General features: G+C 41.2%; 1 protein-coding gene and 1 long non-coding RNA gene across 3 annotated transcripts in view; both read right to left on the bottom strand.

Moving 5' to 3' along the window:
• Positions 1 to 18,391, bottom strand: part of Dlg2 (discs large MAGUK scaffold protein 2) — a 2,085,086-nt gene that overhangs the window by 1,053,894 nt on the left and 1,012,801 nt on the right. The window contains exon 6 of one of the 2 annotated variants that reach the window (XM_042686455.1): positions 3,582 to 3,743. In XM_042686455.1, coding sequence (XP_042542389.1) covers positions 3,582 to 3,743 — 162 coding nt within the window. The remainder of the gene's footprint in view (positions 1 to 3,581; positions 3,744 to 18,391) is intronic. The other variant, XM_042686483.1, reaches the window with a different exon arrangement.
• Positions 4,839 to 15,724, bottom strand: LOC122113563. Its single transcript, XR_006148454.1, has 3 exons — positions 15,597 to 15,724; positions 14,752 to 14,760; positions 4,839 to 4,849 (listed from the first exon to the last, which is right to left on the bottom strand). It is a non-coding gene; the product is annotated as an uncharacterized LOC122113563 (long non-coding RNA).

Below are 18,391 nucleotides of genomic sequence, written 5' to 3'. Positions count from 1 at the left end.
CTCATGCTTTACTACAGACCAATATTTCATAGAAGATTCGAGTTAGCGCCTGAAGAGAAACCATCCCTATCTTGTGGCAAGGAAAACAAATTCCCTTGAATTCACTACTAAATTGCATTTCTCCTTCCCAACTCATTCTTCACCCTGGTCCAGGCCTGCTAATGAAAACAGGCTAAGCCAGCCCATTTATCATGCAGGCAGCTGGTGGGCACCGAAGACAGATGAATCTGAGAATGGAGGCTTCAAGTAATACAGGAAGATGGAAGAAATGATCTCAAACCTGCAACGAGATCACTCAGCTAATGATCAGAGTTTGCTCAGTTCCAATACTTAAACTCCTACCCACCAATCTCACACTGTATTTAAGCATGCCATATGTAAATTCCCAATTAACACCTAAGAGCCACATTGTAGGATTCGAGGGACATTATCTGGTTATATGTTTTCCTTCTTATTCCTTTTAATACTTAACCTGAGAACTCTAGACAGATCAAAGGAAGCAAAAAGTTGGAAAAGAATTGCATTCTTAATTGAGAGTTTGAATTTTCTTTGCATTTCCCTGATTCTATTAATAACACACTAAGCTTTAATCAAGGGAAGTATTACAAACACTTGAACTGTAATAATACAATAACCCTTAACTTGATTAAGAAATGTATCCCATTGCTATTAAAATATGTGTTTGAATTTGGTGCTGCAATGCCAGCTGAAGCTAGCTTGTACTAGCTGTGAAAACATTTTGTGCCTCAGTTTCCAAGTCATCTCTGTAGCTTTAAGTTGGGAGCCTGAAATTAACCATAAGGGATGTATTGATATCAGAAAAAAGTGGCAAACATTATAAAACAGGGCCTTTACCTCTCCTGGGAGGAAAAAAAAATGTACACATTTATCCCTATCCTGATTGCTGATAGAAGAAAGGTACACAGAGTCTCTTCCTTAAGAAGATCTAAAAGCACATCTTATTTAATACAAATAACACCTCTTAGAGAGTCATGAGGAGAAAGGACTGGTCCCAAAATAGCTGCCTCCTGCCCTTGCTGCAGGATCCCCAGATGAACTTCCTTTCCTTCCTCTTCAGAATACCTGGGGCTGCAGGAAGAACTGGCAGGTTCAGAGGGGAATGCAAACCAATGTTAACCTAGGTGAAACACATCAGGGGGTCTCAGTCATTCATGTGTATTTTTAAAAGTAGTGTCTCAATTAAAAACAATACCACTACAAAAATGCCTTCAACCACACCTTCAAAAAGAACAGAATAGCTGGGCACCAGTGGCTCAGGACTGTAATCTTAGCTACTCAGGAGTCTGAGATCTGAGGATCACAGGTCAAAGCCAGCCTGGGCAAGAGAGCTGGTGAGACTCTTATCTCCAATTAATCACAGAAAAAACAAGAAGTGGTGTTGTAGCTCAAGTGGTAGAGTGTTAGCCTTGAGCTAACACTCACTTCCAGAGTTCAAGCTCCAAGACTGGCAAAACAAACAAACAAACAAAAAAGAGTAGATAAGTTAAAAGGAAAATAAAGAAAACAAAACTAACAAAACTAACGCTAAGGAAAACCACTGAAGTTGAAGATAAGCAACTTTGGGGTTCCTGGAATGCAAGGAATAAAAGGAAATGGGAAAAACATAGGAGACCTGATCTTCAGAAAAAGCAACCCCCTTAACTCTCTAATTAATAGACATTTTCCAAATGAAGTATTGAAAGAGCCTAGAACATGAGGGTATAATCACCCAATCTTGTATTTAGATCATTGTCATGTAGATGCTGAAGATTTAATATAGACAATGAAGAGTTCTTAAAGCTATCATCATCATCATCAACATCATCATTTTGATTGGAACAGTATTGATTATCCTATGCAGCATAAAGCCTCCAAGGTTGCTGATTAGACAGGAAAGGGAAAAGACAAATTGAGAGAAAGGGAAGAAGGGAGGTTCCCTAGAAGTGTTTAGTGGTCGAAGGAGCCTTCCCACCAGTTAGAATAAAACTGAAATATAAGCACTCATTAAGACCAGCCCCATCTCCCAGCACTGTCTATTTATCATGGTGAGCCCAGACGGCAGAGACAACAGGTCCCTGCAGAAGAAAAACTGCCATCTGAAATGAATATAATCGTTGTTACTAAGAGCTCAAACCTTAGAGTCAATTCAGTTTTCTTTCCTGCCAAAGGAACCCTTGCCAAGTCCTCATGGGCCTTGGAGGATTCTGGAGACAAGAAGTATTCTATCCCCAAGGGGTTTAACCCTGTGAGAAAGGATGGTTTTATGATCATCTCAAAAGTATGGTCTTGTCAGAAAGGCACAGTGTACCAACCATCTACATGACAGCTCTGTCATTGTCTCTTGAAGTAGAAAGGCATGTTCTATGTGTCCCAACCCTTCATCTTTTCTCCTCTACATTAAATAGATTTATTTCTACTAATAACAAATCATTTTCAAAGCAACTCTGGAAAAATGCACAAGAAGTACCAGAAGGATGTTTACATCTTTTATATATCATGTCATATTTATTAGGATGTAACAATTGTAATTTATTGATAGTACAATCAACTAGTAGGAATGGTAATTGATAGGTTCTTAGGATATCGGAATATTTAACATGAACCAAAATGAGCAGAACCTAGCTAACAACGATAGAGCGTGAGACTCTTAAACTGCACCAAAATTCAGAGCTATCCTAAGTATAATTTAAATTTTCTTCTACTTTATTAGCCACCATCCAAAGATCCTAGAAAATCTTAGAGACAGTTGTGTAGACGCATGTATTTTCTTGTGTTACAGTTACATGGAATATCAGGAAAATAAGTGTTCTGGATAATGAAAGAAAATTTTCTTTATAACAGTAAAGGTATTAAATGTCAGGATTTTATTTTCTTATTTCAATTCCCTTAAAATAAGTCTTATATCTATTTCTGTTTATCTTTTAATAATTTAATTAGCATTTATAAGAGTTTTATCTGAAGCACAAATTAAAAGATAAAGGCAACTGGAAAAATTTTATTTTCATTTAATTTTCCCTTCTTGTCAAAATACTTGTGATCAAGAAATTGTTTAAAAAATTTAAAACACAGAGAAAGTACAGAAAAATATGTATATTACTCAATAGAAATCTGGTAAACAATTTCTCCTCAGATAAAATTGGTGTTGAGAAGTCAACTCCCATATTTTCCTTTTCAATTTAGACAGCAAAGCTACCATTAAGGGTGATTGTGATATATTTGCTCCCTTTGTTTTTTTCTGGGACCAGGAATGTAGAAGGACTGAGAACCTTCAAACCAAACTATGGTATACTCTTGAGTTTAAAATAACTAAGTAAATGGATTATTTTCCTCTCCATTTTTCATTCTTGGCTCTTCCCTTAGCCATTCCCAACAACAAAAAGGATTTTCCAGACATTCAGACAACTGCAATAAAAATAGGCCCCAGATATACTAGGTTGGCTTCCAACTCACAGAGACCCTTTGGCAGGCAATGACGTGCCTCTCTTATATTTTTAAAGAACCACATCAATGAAGACCAACAACCAGCAATGAAGACCAACAACCATCAGCAGCTATAATATTTGAAGAGCAAGCTCACTGACCTTCAGAGGAGAAATGTGTGACTGCAAAACGTATCCGTGGACATTTTCTATTTGAGATAGGTTCTTTTCCGATACATGCACAAGTTCTGGCCCTCTTACTTCATGAGTTAGCCGAGGTAAGGAATGATCGTGTGGAGCATCCTCATCTTGATATCGATACTTCTAGGAGAAAACCAGACAATGGAAAAGAAAGTCATCAGTCTTTGCAAAGGATTCAAGTCTGAGCATAACATTCTAACCCTCTTTGCAGCTTAGACGGTGTGTCTATTGTTAACTCCAACCAACTTCACCATAGACACTTGGTGATCACTATAAGCCAGGTTAAGAAGGAACAAAATTGGATCAATATTAACCACTGCAGATGAGTAAGTTTTGCCTGACAATTTTATGAGCTACAGGAGTAGGATAATAAATGAGACAAAGGAAATTTACTGAAGTCCTGAGCTGGTGGCTCCTGCTTGTAATCCTAGCAACTCAGGAACCTAAGATCTGAGTGCCATGGTTCAAAGCCAGCTTGAACAAGAAAGTCTGTGACTCCTATTTCCAATTAACCAGCAAAAGTCTCAAAGTAAAGATGTGGCTCAAGTGGCAGAGAACCAGCTTTGAGCTAAAAAGCCAAGCAAGAGGTCAAGGCTCTGTGTTCAAGGACCAGTACAAGGGGAAAAAGAGAAAGGAAATGAAAAGGGAGAAAAAGTACTTAAATGAGAGGAGTAAGTCTTCCAATAACAATAATTGCCTAGCATATGCTAAAAATTTCAGCTTACAGATAGAGAAGAAAAAGCATTGTGTTAGATAATGGAATTCTTATAGGTCCCACTAGGTTAGCTTAATTTTGTTTCAGGATTTGTGAAAGCCTTAAGTTTCCCCCAAAGTAAGAAAACAATCACCATCCATATTATTTGTGGTAACCTGAAAGGGAAGACAATTCGCTCTTCTTTTACTTCATATGAAGCATATTGATTTTGGCTCATTGGATTGTAGGACCAAAGATCGCCCATTTTAGGAATGAAACTACCTTTTATAGAGCTTCAAAAATCAAAATAAACCACATGGCTCTACTTCCATGATCCCTGAAGAGAAAGAGACAATGTTTTCTCATAGTTTTCTTTTTCTCTGCTCTTAACCATCTTAATAGAAAAAGCAGCTACACGTCTATACAGATAGGAGAAACCTGAGTCCTCACACACACGCTGGCAAAGGCCATGGTTTGAGCCTTTCAGGCAGATCTTAGGGGCTTATCAAGGAGGGAAGAAGGACAAAGACAAGAACTGATGAGGACATTCATCTTTGATCGAAGGCTCAGTCTCCATCTTCAGCCTTAGCCTGGGCGTCTATGGCTGGGTCCTCTTTCTCTGTCTCTCTGTGTCCCTTCCCTTTACCTTTGGAGGTGTCCCTCTAGAGTCCCCATTACTGAAAGGTTTACACCCTGCCTCACCCGTGATCTTGCTAATAAAATGCTAGTTAGCCTTGGTCCCCCATAGGTATCGAAATATTATCGTAGCACCATCTCAGCTTTAACTGTCATGTATAATACTTTTCTAGAGCCCCATTATGTTAACACCAACAGGTTATCGGAACATGTCTTCATTACAAAGCTATTCACTCATCTTTTAGATGAAAAACAGGTTTTTGTGAACATCAGTTCTCAGTGACAGTAACAAGACCACCCAGGGTTTGTAATTTAATTTGATGTTCACTCCTTCTTAGAAGTGGATTATTTATCAGTACTTGTATTTTCCAACGAATGTACAATGCAGTCTTAATCTCAAAGCAAAAGTCATATTTAGCAATGTCACAACAGAGTTTATGAAGGACTCTTCACTTTCTACCTCCGTTACTACCACTCAGCTATGATGTTCCTTTTTACCTGTGACAACATTGACTTTCAGAGCAATTAAAGCATGTATCCAAGGTCACCTGACTATTCGACATCAGATCTGGGACTGTCTAAATCTTTTGAATCTAAATCCTCTTTCCACCCATGAGCCCCTTTCTATCTCCATAAGCAGATGAAGCCTAAGTCTGATAACTGAATTGACAATAACATCACAAAGAATACAAATAAAATTAGGCCAGAGCACTTCTATAAACTTCAAACATCCTTCTAGAAATGAATGTGCCTGAGTAATAGGGATTAATATTTTGCATTTATTCTTGATCATTTATGCTTTCATTAGGAGTGAAATAATGCCAAACAGAAGACCATCTTAGTGTCTGGGCTTAGAACCCATCTATACCCACATTACACCTCTTTACTAGTTTTCTTTCTTGCAGAAACACTACTCTCTATGTAATTAGCTGAGCCAAAAATGTAGAAGTCAATTAGATGCTATCCTCTCTTTCACCCCCTACCATCTGCCAATTCAGTAAATCACAAAGTCTTCCTGGCTTCTATGCTAAATGAGCCCTGAGTGTAGTTCTTCCTTACCTTCCCAGCTCCCACTACCTTCCCTGTCCACATTCAGGATCCCATCAGCTCTCAGCTAGTCACAGTTAGACTAACTGTACCAACTCCCTTTTAGACTTCCCTTCATGTTCCTACCCGGCAATGCACTATGAGACTTTCTAAACTGTGCACTGACAAAGTGTTCTACACACATACTGTGGTTCCCACTGCACCTGAGGCAGAGTCAAAGCTTCATTATCCTGATGTAAGCTGCCTCCAATGCACTACATGAATTAAGCCCCAGTTCCTTCTGAATTCTACTTGCTCAGGTTTTTTTTGGTAGTTCAATTATTATGGAATAAATGGAAACAAACAATAGCTTCCCATTTAAAGCTTCTTATATAACTTGGGATAAAATACACATTAAATAAATTTTTTCTACCTTAACCATTTTTTAAGTAAAATGGTTCAGAAATGATAATTATATTCACCTTGTTCCCAGACATTTCTGCCCAGGCTGGGTAAACCACAATCATTTGGATCTCAGCATCCTGAATAGCTATAATTACAGGTAGGAGCCAATAGCATACCACCCAATTACAACAACTCTTGTACTATATGATTGTGTCTTTATGTTTTCTACTGGACAATATGTTCTTGTGCAATCTGGAACCACAGTAAGTTGCTCATTTTTCTAAGCACCTACTATTGTAATCTCAATAATTATTTGTTGAAAAAACTTATAAATTAACTTTTAATTAAGGAATTAAATGTTTTTTAAGGTACAAAACTAGTTTGGTTACAAGATGTGATTTCATTTATAAAAGTCAGGCACTGGTGGTTCATGCCTATAACCTAGCTACTCAGAAGGCTGCGATCTGAATATCACAGTTCAAAGCCAGCTGAGCAGGAAATTCCATGGTGCTCTTACCTTCAATCAAGAGGCTCAAACAGTAGAGTGCTAGAATTCAGTGGAAAAAACTATTTAACAGCATAAGGCCCTTAGTTCAAGCTCTAGTGATGGCATACACACACACACACACACACACACACACACACACACACACACACACCCCACGAATAAAATAAACTATTATGTTCAAGTGAAAAAGACAACACATTGTCTGCTCCCTGTTTATTGTAAAAACATCAAACATTTAAGTAACTTATACCTTTCCTCATCATTCTGTAATGTATGCTGAAGAAATAAATTGAAAGAATAGTTTTGTCCTTGGAAAGCCCATAACACTTCTAGGTGAGTTACACATGTACACAGCTAAGGATACATAACAATCCCAACTATGGGTGTTAACTGTGTTCTGTTGGAGCAGAAATAAAACTTCCCAATTTGAAACAGGGTCTCACTAAAGTGGTACAGAGGGAAAAAGGAAATGTGATCAGAGGGGTTGATAGTTGAAGCAACAGCAAATTCACTCCAATCAGTGCAAGGCTTATAAGTAGCACACAACTCAGGATGATTGCCCTTAGATAATAGAAGCCGCCTTTCTTGGATATAAAGAGACAAACCCTGTCATGTGACCTACACTCCAAAACAGTTGGTAGGATCAGCCTCTAGCAAGATTACAACTGCCTCCACACTCCTGCAAAGAGTCTTCTTACTCCCTGCTGGCTTCTCCTAGGAAGTGCCGAAAGCCATACAGCGAGCAGTCCTCACTTAGTGAACTTGGTCTCAAGCTGAAATGGAACTGCACACTGGCTGGACAGTGTGGCAGGAGACAAGACCAATGGCAGGCTGGCATCCAGTGCAGGCGATTGGGAACCACCCAACAGATTTCGGGCCACTATAACACTCCGATCATTGCTTCCTATACTTTCTTTTCATTTTTCAGGCTTCCAGTAGGAAAGACAATAACAAGGATTGATGAGAAAGTTTAACTCAAACTAACATTTCCCAGGGAAGTGAGCTGATGTTATACATAGATTTCTCTGCCAATACTCTAACCTTGATTTCTTTTGGCTGGATCAAAGTTTTGATTGGCTTGTAATACTAAGCCCAATATTAACATCAATAATAATGCTTATGCTAAAATCAATACAAATATGAATCCTAACACTAGCACGATATTAAAATTAATGGTAATAACAGCCACAGTTAATACATCAGGAACCATACTAAATGCTTTGCATCATTACCAATAGAGAAAAAGTTGCTATTATCCTTTCTAGGTTCAGGTAGTTACTAACCTGATGCAAGGCTAATAAGCTTTCAAATGCTTATTAGTGTGACTAGAAGTAGACCATTTAAATCATATTTTAGGATGGCTATGACTCAAGGTTCTTTGCCTCCAAAAACCAGCACTTTTAGGAAATCATCAAAAATCACCTAAAAGAAAGATTAAACAATCCATATCCTGATTTAAGTATCAGTTCCAACGTTATGAAAAACTCTGAATGACTTCTCATTTTCAGGGCTTTGTCATACAAGTACAAATGCCATTTTATACTTCTTACAAAGGGAGGCCCTCAGAGAAAGGCCCCTACTTTGCAGTCTGGACCTTCTCCTTTTCTCTTCAGTCTGGTCCACTAGAGGGACCTCTAGGAAGAAGTCTTGTAAAAAGATACTTGTTCTTCCAGCTCTAAAACCAGGAGAGGCAGGGAAAATAATTAAGATAGGAAACATTGTCTCTAGTTCCCTGTCTTAGTTCATCCTGTTTCTAATTGCAGGAATCCTCTTTTCCCTTCTTACATTTAACCCTCCTCTCCATCCTAGACTCCATTGGGAAGCCTTTTTGGTTTCTGATAATCAGATATAAAAGATATCCCTTTCATATGTTTCCACATGTCCTACTACAGGACAACTTTTTATTGTAATGACCTGTCCATCTCCCTTATTATCCATGGGTGCCACAAGAGCATGGAGGGAGCCTTTTCCATCTCCGAACTTCCAGCACCCACATGACAGTTGACAGACCAATCAATGTGGGTTATTTTGTCATTGTTGTGTGAGTCCCCGGCCCTGAACTCAGGTACTGGGCTCTGTCCTTGAGCTTTTTTTTGTTTGTTTTTCCTCACGGCTAGTACTCTACTGCTTGAACCACAACCCACTTCCAGCTTCCAGCTTTCTGGTACTTAACTGAAGATTAGAGTCCCACAGACTTTCCTACCTGGGAAAAAGGCTTTGAACTGTGATCCTCAGTTCTCAGCCTCCTGAGTAGCTACGATTATAGGCATGAGCCACTGGTATCCAGCTCAATATAAGTAGAATAAAATTGTCCTTAACTCATCAGGGCAAAAATATGATCCCAGTAAGCCAACACATGATCATTCTCATGCTCTTTTACTACCACAAGCTAACAGAGAGATGCACAAAGTTAGAGTGACCAGACTGCTTGTGCATCTTGGCAATGCCTGTGTGAGTCAGAACCATGCTGAGTAGTTCCCTGAATTCAAACACAGGGGTCTACACAGGTTCGATCCATCCCTAATGGTTCTCCAATAGCTTGGAAGATGATGCTGAGCTGGTCCAGTGAATGATCATTGATCCAAATATTGAAAATCTTTCAGGTTCCCATCCGTAACTAAAAAACTGAGTTTGTATTTCTGTTGCTGCGTGAAAAGCTCTCTGCTTCCCCCTGGCAGCAAAATTTGAAACTGCACTGATAAAAAAGAAAGGGAGGGGAGAGAGAGGTACAGACATATGTGTTGAGAGCCACAGGAGAGAATGAATCAAAAGCTAACGAATGCCAATGTGCTTTGCACACATGAATAGTCAGTAGTATTATAATACCTAATGAAAGACCCCCGAAGACTTGGGGTGTCCTTCAATCAGAAGAGACCCTTCCCCAAGGAACAACGAGACCACTTGTGCGGATGCAATCAGCAAGAGGTTTATTCGGGCATGCCTCGGCTCCCAGGTGCACTTAACCACGAGATCCACAAGGTTCGAGTCAAGTGTCTGAGAACCGGTTACACGGGTACCCGGGGCGACAAAGTCTATCGGGAGACTTGCGCGCCGAGTGCTTGAAAGCACCCTCTTTTTATGGACAGCAGAAGCGAGGTTACAGAAGCGAGATGCGTGGTTACAGGGGGATGATTGGTTAATTTTAAATTACGCTCAGGGTGAGGATTGGTCAGGTTAAGCTAGCCAGATGGGGTAGGTGGGGTTGGGGGGAAACTGACGTGTCGGTACTTGCCCGGACAAGTCTGTGCGGGTCGTTATGCACCGAAACTGTTTGTTCCCTAATTTTGACAAGTGATTTATTACATCCTGCCCTACCCTGCCATTAGGGTTAAGTTTTACAGGAAGGGACAGGTGGGTCGGCTATTTTCTAGGAATGTCTGGCTTTAAGGCATGTACTAGGGTCAGGCTAGGGTCTGCAGGCGGTGACTCAGAGGCTCGAGGTTTCGTTTCCTGGTTAGCGGCCTGCACTTATCCTGCCCCACCACCCCCTTAGGTATGCAGGGTAAGGGGCAGCAACTTTCTTGGGGTACCTAGTGGGCAAGCACGGGCTGGGGTCTTTCATTCCCCCATTTCCTTTTGCCTGAATGAAATCCTTCATTCACCCGACGTTTCCTCCGTTAATTTAAGCTGATGATATTGTTGGGTTAGTACTAGGGCCTGTACGACCGATAGTCGGTCTTTTACAAATTGTATCAGGCGATTTATAATGCAGGGACCTAAGGTAAGAATTAGCATTAATAGTATTAGTGGTCCCATTAGGGAGGATAACAGGGTAGCGAACCATGGGGACTTGTTCCATGATCCTTTGTACCAGCTGTACTTGTAAGCTCCAATTTTAAGACATACTCATACCATTTGCTACATACTTAAACTTTCTGAGGTTTGTCTTCTTTAAAGACAATTCTTACTTTTCAAATCCTTTCTTATCCAAAGTGGATATCAATTTTTTCCCCAATTCCTTTCCCAAGGCTTTCTTTACTACCTTCTTTACAATCCCTTTTCCAAGGCTTTCTTTACCACCCTCTTTCTTTACAATCCCTGAGCATCTTTGTAGCTGTAGTTTAAAACTGCACAATTTTCCTTTTGCTTGCGGAACCTTTATCTTAGAACAGCCTTAAGGCACCACTGTGATGTAGAAGCTTGCTAGATTTTAAGGCTAAGAGTATTACCTCCATTGATAACACACTCAGGTTATTACCATACCAGAGCCAAACTAGGCTGTGACCATAGAGTGGATTTCCAGTCACTATGCACTGAAGTGCCTAAGACAAGTAAGCCAATGATATCCTTGTCCCCAATATTCACTGTGGGAAGAGAGGGTTTTTGGATATCACCCAAAAGAATGTCCGACAAGATCGTAGATTTAGCAGCAGTCAACCAGGAAGCGGACTGAGGTGATGGAATCTTTAGGCAGGAGTTTCTCCAGGTGACTGTCAGGCAGTCGTTGAACTTTAACCATTAGGGTATGCAGCAGCAGCAGCAGCAGGATCTCTCAGTGGCTCCAAGGGACTGTCACACCTCATGCTGGGCTGTAAATTCCTACACAGACTGGTTAAGGATACATTGCATAGGCTTGGCAGGCTTTGATCCTGCTGGTTTTTAAGATCTTTAAACAATAGCCCAGGACAATTTACCAAAATCACAACATTTTTACTAACCAGATATTTTTGTAAATAGACACAGAAGGCTCAGAAGGCTTAGTCTTGTAACCATCTCTAACAGATGCAGTCTCCACACCTTGCATATCAACAACTGTTAGCCCTATTTTTTATGCCTTTAAAAGAATTATTTTATCTATTTTGCCTCATTTTTTTCAAAACTGACTCTGGACCCTTGATCTTAAAATGGGGGTAGAAGGGCGAAGATCCATCTTCTGTAACTTCTTCAAGCTGACTTCAGGGGCGTTGATCTTACCTAGCCAGGAACCTATAACCTTAGCCTATTTTACAAAGAGGCCATCAGGGTTAGATGTCATTAAGAACAATATTTAACATTTGACAACTGCACAGACCTTTTCTCCAGTTACAGCAGTGTAGCTTGTTCAGCACTCTGGTTTGCAAAAGCATCTTCCTAGATGGCTTAGGAATGTGATCTCAACAATGCCTAAGATGCCTAAGTTACCTTTGCAGGCCTTTAGACAGATATCAATAGAAACACACTCAGGTTTGCAAACTTTTTCCTGAGCAAATGAACTTCATGTAACTAGTGTCAGCCAATCAATTAAAGCTTTTTGGCACATAAAGGGGTTGAGATTTAAACTATCCCCCACATTTTATAACATTAGCTTTTTACTATCATAGAGGATTGGCAAGTTCCTGTCTCTTACAAGGTAGTCATGAACATTAGGCATGCTTCCAAACTATCTTCCTATGACCTCCCGGCTCTGACCAGTTTTGAAAGGCCACGCACAAATGACACTAGGATCTGACATTTCTGCCATCCAAGCAGTGGCTTACTGCCTCTGGATGCTTCTCCATTGCTTTTGTCCCAGGAGTGTCTTCTCCACATTGGGATAAATGCCTCATTGGCATTTCCCTTTAGCTGGTTGCTGGACTCGAACTCAGGGCCTGAGCACTGTCCCTCAGCTCTACAGCTCAAGGCTAGCACTCTGCCACTTTGAGTCCCAGACTCAGGGCTTGAATGCTGTCCCCTAACTCTTCAGTCCAGGGCTAGTACTCTGCCACTATGAGTCTTGAGCTTGGCGCTTGAGTACTGTCCCCTGACTCTTTAGTCCAGGGCTAGTACTCTGCTGGCTGAAGAGAGGTGACAGTCTCACAGGGACCTTTGTCTGCCCGGGCTGGCTTCGAACCAGTTTGCAGATCAATGCGTCTTATGAAAGGCCACTTTACTCCAATTAAAGGCAACAAGGTGGTCAACATAGAAGTAGCTTTTAAGCATGCTCTTACCTGAAACTTATTAAGAGTCAAAGTTACATCTGACAAACTTGTAAGAATACTCTGTGCTTTGCTCTGGGCTTGCTGGAAACTTAAAAAAACCTATAAGAGCAAACTAGAATAGCAATTCTTTTGATAATCTTAATTTTTCCTTTGTGTACATTGAGGCCAATGTCAAGAACAATTTTACATTTAAACTTTATATCCAAAAATCCATTTTTTAATTAATTTTTTTTTAAAAGCCTCTTATTAATCACCTTTAATATTTCATACTTTAGTTTTCATTTGCGTTTTGAAAAGATCCCTTGAAATCTTGAGGCCAAGTGTCACTCATTGCCTCTTGGTTGCTTGTTTTAAAGCAGACACACATTAAGATTTTTAAATTTAAATGACAATTTTTCCTTAATGCCAAAAATTACAGTCACCATCATTATACCACGAGGCTAGACTTAACACCTCTATAACTTTTAAAAACATCCTAATTGTAGAACATAATTGAAAGTAAGCCACATTATACAAATAACCTTTTGGCCCTCTTTTTAAGGCCTTTCTAATTTTAATGTTAACACATCCAAGGGGAAGTTTTAGCAATACTAATCAGGTCATCACATCACTTATTTTAACCATCATGTTTTCAGTGTCTGACTGCAGAGAAAAGAGAGAACGAAGATGGGCCGTTCGGCCCCTTCTATGGAATGGGCACACCCAATCTGACTCTTTAGGGTTAGATGAACTGCGTTTGTGCCAGCTTACCCTCTTTCACCCTGCGTGGACTCTTCCCAGGGCCTGTCCCACCATGCATGGCCAGCTGAACTGCACTTCTGCTTGTTCACCCCTTACCCCTAAAGATAGGTCTTCTGTTGGTTTCTTTTCTCCATCTCTTCTCTTGGTTCTCGAATGAAATACAGTTTTAGACAGACAGAACAGGTAACATCTTTGACAGTGTTAAACTAACCTTTACATTTAAATTTTTAATATTTATCTCCAAATTTTAGCCAAGGGAATTAGATCTCAAACTGCCAATGCATTTTTGTTAAGCCAGATAATTTGATTACAGTATAAACAGTCTTATGCATTTTAAAACATTAGTCTTTTAAAATACCAGATTTTCTAATTTGCAAGTTAAAGAATCTTTACAAAGCCATTTAAAACAATGTGAAGATTTTTTTTTAAAATCTTTGGTAATGTCCAAACCTCATAACCTTTTGAATTTTAAATTTAAACTCACCCAATTGTTACAGCATGCTGACAATTCTTATCTTTGAACATGTTCACAGACACACACAAAGCACTCACACAGATCTTAAAGCGCGCAAAAATCAAAATCAGTCGTACGTACACCTTTTAAAGTTCTTAAACAAAAATTTAAGACAGTATTTCTTTTTAACTAGGTACCTTTGTTGGGCTTTATTTTCCCAGAGCTTGCTTATCTAGCAAGGCAATTCACTAATCAGTCTTTTGAATCCCTTCTGTAGGAGGAGGAGGGCTGGGGGAGGGGGTCACCTAAAACTAAACCGGCCAGATTTTTACATTGTCAGGACTAGTTGAAAAAGTCCAAACCAGACACACAGCCTTTTACACCCTCCCTGCTAGCAGCCTGCACAAGGAGAAAATGCAGCCTGAGGCTTGAAGGGAACCAAACTAGCCCAGTAACCTTCCATGCCTCACAGGGAGGGTGGGCGTAGCAGGTCTGTGACCCAGCCCAGCTGGAACTTTTATTCCCCCAGAGATGTTTAAATAAATAACAAAAACACAGATAAACACAAAAACCAAGGATCCACATTTAAAACTGGTACCAATTCTAAAACAGAACTAGACAAGAACTGAAGGCTGAGTTGGGGACTAATGAGCCCCCGTTTATCCCTACTGGAACTCTGTGCTGTTCTCACTCAGGAAGCTGAATCCAGAGGCTGCTGATTGAGCCTGTCACACTCACCCAGAACTTTCCTACCCCAGAAAACATAAAACAAACACATACTAAAGTTAACAATACAACCAAGTGGCCACAAAGACAAAATCAAGTCTCAGTGAATGGGGCGACATTTCACCACCATTCACTTACCAGGGGGCTCAAACCCCCTATTTACCTCCGGAGGATTTTTTTCTTTTTTTTTTCTTTTTTTTTCCCCGCAGACGTTGACCCAGGGGCCTTCCAAGGCGGAGGAGAATTCCCAGTCATCTGGGGCAAGGGAAAAGAAAAATCCCTAGCGGCCGTCCCCTCAGACTGGCAGGTTCTCCCCCACGCTCAGACCCCCTGAGCCAAGGCCCAAGGCTGAAATCTAACTGGGGCCACTCACAGGTGGTCAGTGGCAATTTCATAATTGACAAACAAGCAAGTTCCTAAAACCTGACAATCTAGGCTCAGGCTGTCCTTCCAGTGCTGTAAAGTAAGGCTAAGGGGGGGTTGTGACAGTCTGTCCCATGCTTAAATTTTAACAAACACAAAAACAATACTGACAACACTTAGAACATTTAGCTTCGCTGCGCGTTTTTGCTAACAAACTGAAAGCAAAACCTGATGGAGACTTTATTGAGAGTCCGGATCTCTCGTCTCCCCTGATGAACCACGCGTCCAAAAGGACCGGGTTCCAGATGGGCCACTTTTTCAGGCCCTCCGATGAGCCACTTTTTCAGGCTCCCAGAAGCCCCCAAGACGTCTCCTGGGGACCGCGGTCGGGAGTACGAGCTCGTCAGCTCCTCCACGGGTCCGCCTGATACAGACGAGAACGGCCGAACTCACCAGATTCGCAAGCGCACAGAAATTGGCCACACAAGACTTCAGACAGCACACAGACAACACTCAGACAATACACAGACGCTGGCCAGCTTACCTCCCGAAAATGGGTCGGTGGTCCCTGGGTGGGGGTCTCTATCCCGGACGAGCCCCCACATGAAAGACCCCCGAAGACTTGGGGTGTCCTTCAATCAGAAGAGACCCTTCCCCAAGGAACAACGAGACCACTTGTGCGGATGCAATCAGCAAGAGGTTTATTCGGGCATGCCTCGGCTCCCAGGTGCACTTAACCACGAGATCCACAAGGTTCGAGTCAAGTGTCTGAGAACCGGTTACACGGGTACCCGGGGCGACAAAGTCTATCGGGAGACTTGCGCGCCGAGTGCTTGAAAGCACCCTCTTTTTATGGACAGCAGAAGCGAGGTTACAGAAGCGAGATGCGTGGTTACAGGGGGATGATTGGTTAATTTTAAATTACGCTCAGGGTGAGGATTGGTCAGGTTAAGCTAGCCAGATGGGGTAGGTGGGGTTGGGGGGAAACTGACGTGTCGGTACTTGCCCGGACAAGTCTGTGCGGGTCGTTATGCACCGAAACTGTTTGTTCCCTAATTTTGACAAGTGATTTATTACATCCTGCCCTACCCTGCCATTAGGGTTAAGTTTTACAGGAAGGGACAGGTGGGTCGGCTATTTTCTAGGAATGTCTGGCTTTAAGGCATGTACTAGGGTCAGGCTAGGGTCTGCAGGCGGTGACTCAGAGGCTCGAGGTTTCGTTTCCTGGTTAGCGGCCTGCACTTATCCTGCCCCACCACCCCCTTAGGTATGCAGGGTAAGGGGCAGCAACTTTCTTGGGGTACCTAGTGGGCAAGCACGGGCTGGGGTCTTTCACTAACAATTAGTGGATTCTAGCTATGAGCACTTTTTCTAGACTGTCAAAGAAGTCATCATACTCATGACATTTAGCAACACTGTAATGCACCTACACAGAGTTCCTTATACAATGCCTGACATTTAAGAAATATTCAAAACTTTTTAATTCTGCTGCTTCTGTTAACTCCCATTGACACACATCTTTCTCTGTGCCAGGTCTACCTCTCCTTTTTTAATCTGAGTCCCTTCTGGGGGGAAGGAAGTTACCTCCTCCTGCGAGCTGCATAGTTGTGTGTACAGTGGACCAGATTGACGGAATGTTGCTACTAGACAAAAATCCTCTTCATCTTTAAAAAACCTGTACTTTAGAAAGCATGCCAGTGGCTCAGTCCTGAAATCCTAGCTGCTTAGGACAAAGAGATTTGGAAGATCACAGTTTGAGGTTAGGCCAGACCTACTGTCCCCTCCCCACAACAACAACAAAAATCCTTAAGTTCCATTGCCAAAATAGTCATCAAAAAGCCAGGCTGGAGGAGCACTCAGTGGGAGAGCACTAGGTAAGCATGCAAATCCAGCAAGAATGTGTGGCCCTGAGTGCAGGGAGATAAATTGTGCTTTGGCATAAAGGAAGAACATGTTTTGGGAGAAAGTGGAGTCAGTATGAAAATTCTAACCAAACTTTAAAGGAAAAGTAATGAGTCCCAGGAAATATGTGAGTCCAGCTCGGAATATGGAGAAAATCGAGGTGGTGAGGGACACAGCCTCAAGAAATGAAGTACACAAAGTTAGAGGATTTCTCTTCCTCTCCAAACTGTACAAATTTAGATTCCACAATTCCTTTGATGAAGTTCTGAGAAGGATAGAACTCAGGGCCTTACACTTGCAAGGCAAGTACTCCCTCACTTTAGTTATGCCATCAGAACTTGAAAACTATATTTTGTTTGGACACTTTGATGTTCATCTTTAGCACTTTCACTTCGAATTTTTATAATACGCAAGCAGCTGGCCCTTTTCTAGCAAATTCCTTTCCTTTTCTCATAAGGCTTTGGCTTATCAGTGACTATGTCCCTTTCCCTTCATGCACTTTCTGCATTCTCTCTCCAGTTTCACACTTCCATTTCAGCAAGAAAAACCTGGCCTGTAAAAAGAAGAAAACACCCAAGCACCAGTAGCTCAAGTCTGTAAACCTAGCTACTGAAGAGGCTGAGACCTGAGAAATGCAGTTCAAACTTAGCCTACATATGAAAAATCTGTGTGACCGATAGAGTAGACAGACAGGTAGAGTGCTAGCCTTGAGCCAAACAGCTCAAGGACAGCATCCAAGCCTGGAGTTCAAGCCCCAGCACTGGCACAAATAAACACACAAAAATAAATAAGCACAACAAAAACAAATAAATCAGTTGCTAACTGCATCCAGATTTCCAACAGTATAACCTTAAAAATGTGACTGACCTACAATCAGCCTCCCGGGTGGCCCAAGCAACACTTGAAAAGAGGATTTTCTCCCAGATTTGGAGCAGGGGATAAAGTACTAAGACTGAAGAAACAGATGAACAATTCCTCCAGGTGCTTCATTTGAATGTTTTTTTTTTTTTTTTTTCAAATAGGCTTCATAAATGAAAGGAAATACTTTCCTGCTTTTTTTGCCATGAAGAACAGGACAAGCCAGGATGTTAATTAAATTACAAATCAGCCCTCTGCTTGCAGCTGACAGAGCTTTGTGTGCTTCCAAGCAATGTCAGATATTTTAAACCCTCTGTAATTACCTACAGTGGAGAAGCTGCCAGGAAGGATGCTTTCATGAATATTTAATGACTCTTAAGATTCTTTTAAAAGAACTGATGATTTAAATAATGATGAGAGAACCTGTTCTAACTCAGTGCTGCCCTCCTTCTGTTCTCCGAAGCAGCTGGAAAGGAAGGCTGATGGACAGTGAAAATTCTTCCCTACAAGTTTGAGCCCAGGAGAGCTAACAGCAGAATGAAACATACCTTGGGCTCTCTG

This window comes from Dipodomys spectabilis, unplaced genomic scaffold (assembly GCF_019054845.1).
Source record: "Dipodomys spectabilis isolate Male_0828 unplaced genomic scaffold, ASM1905484v1 ptg000003l, whole genome shotgun sequence".
In the NCBI taxonomy this organism is placed as follows: Eukaryota; Metazoa; Chordata; class Mammalia; order Rodentia; family Heteromyidae; genus Dipodomys; species Dipodomys spectabilis.
This window is presented reverse-complemented; position numbering and strand designations above follow the sequence as displayed.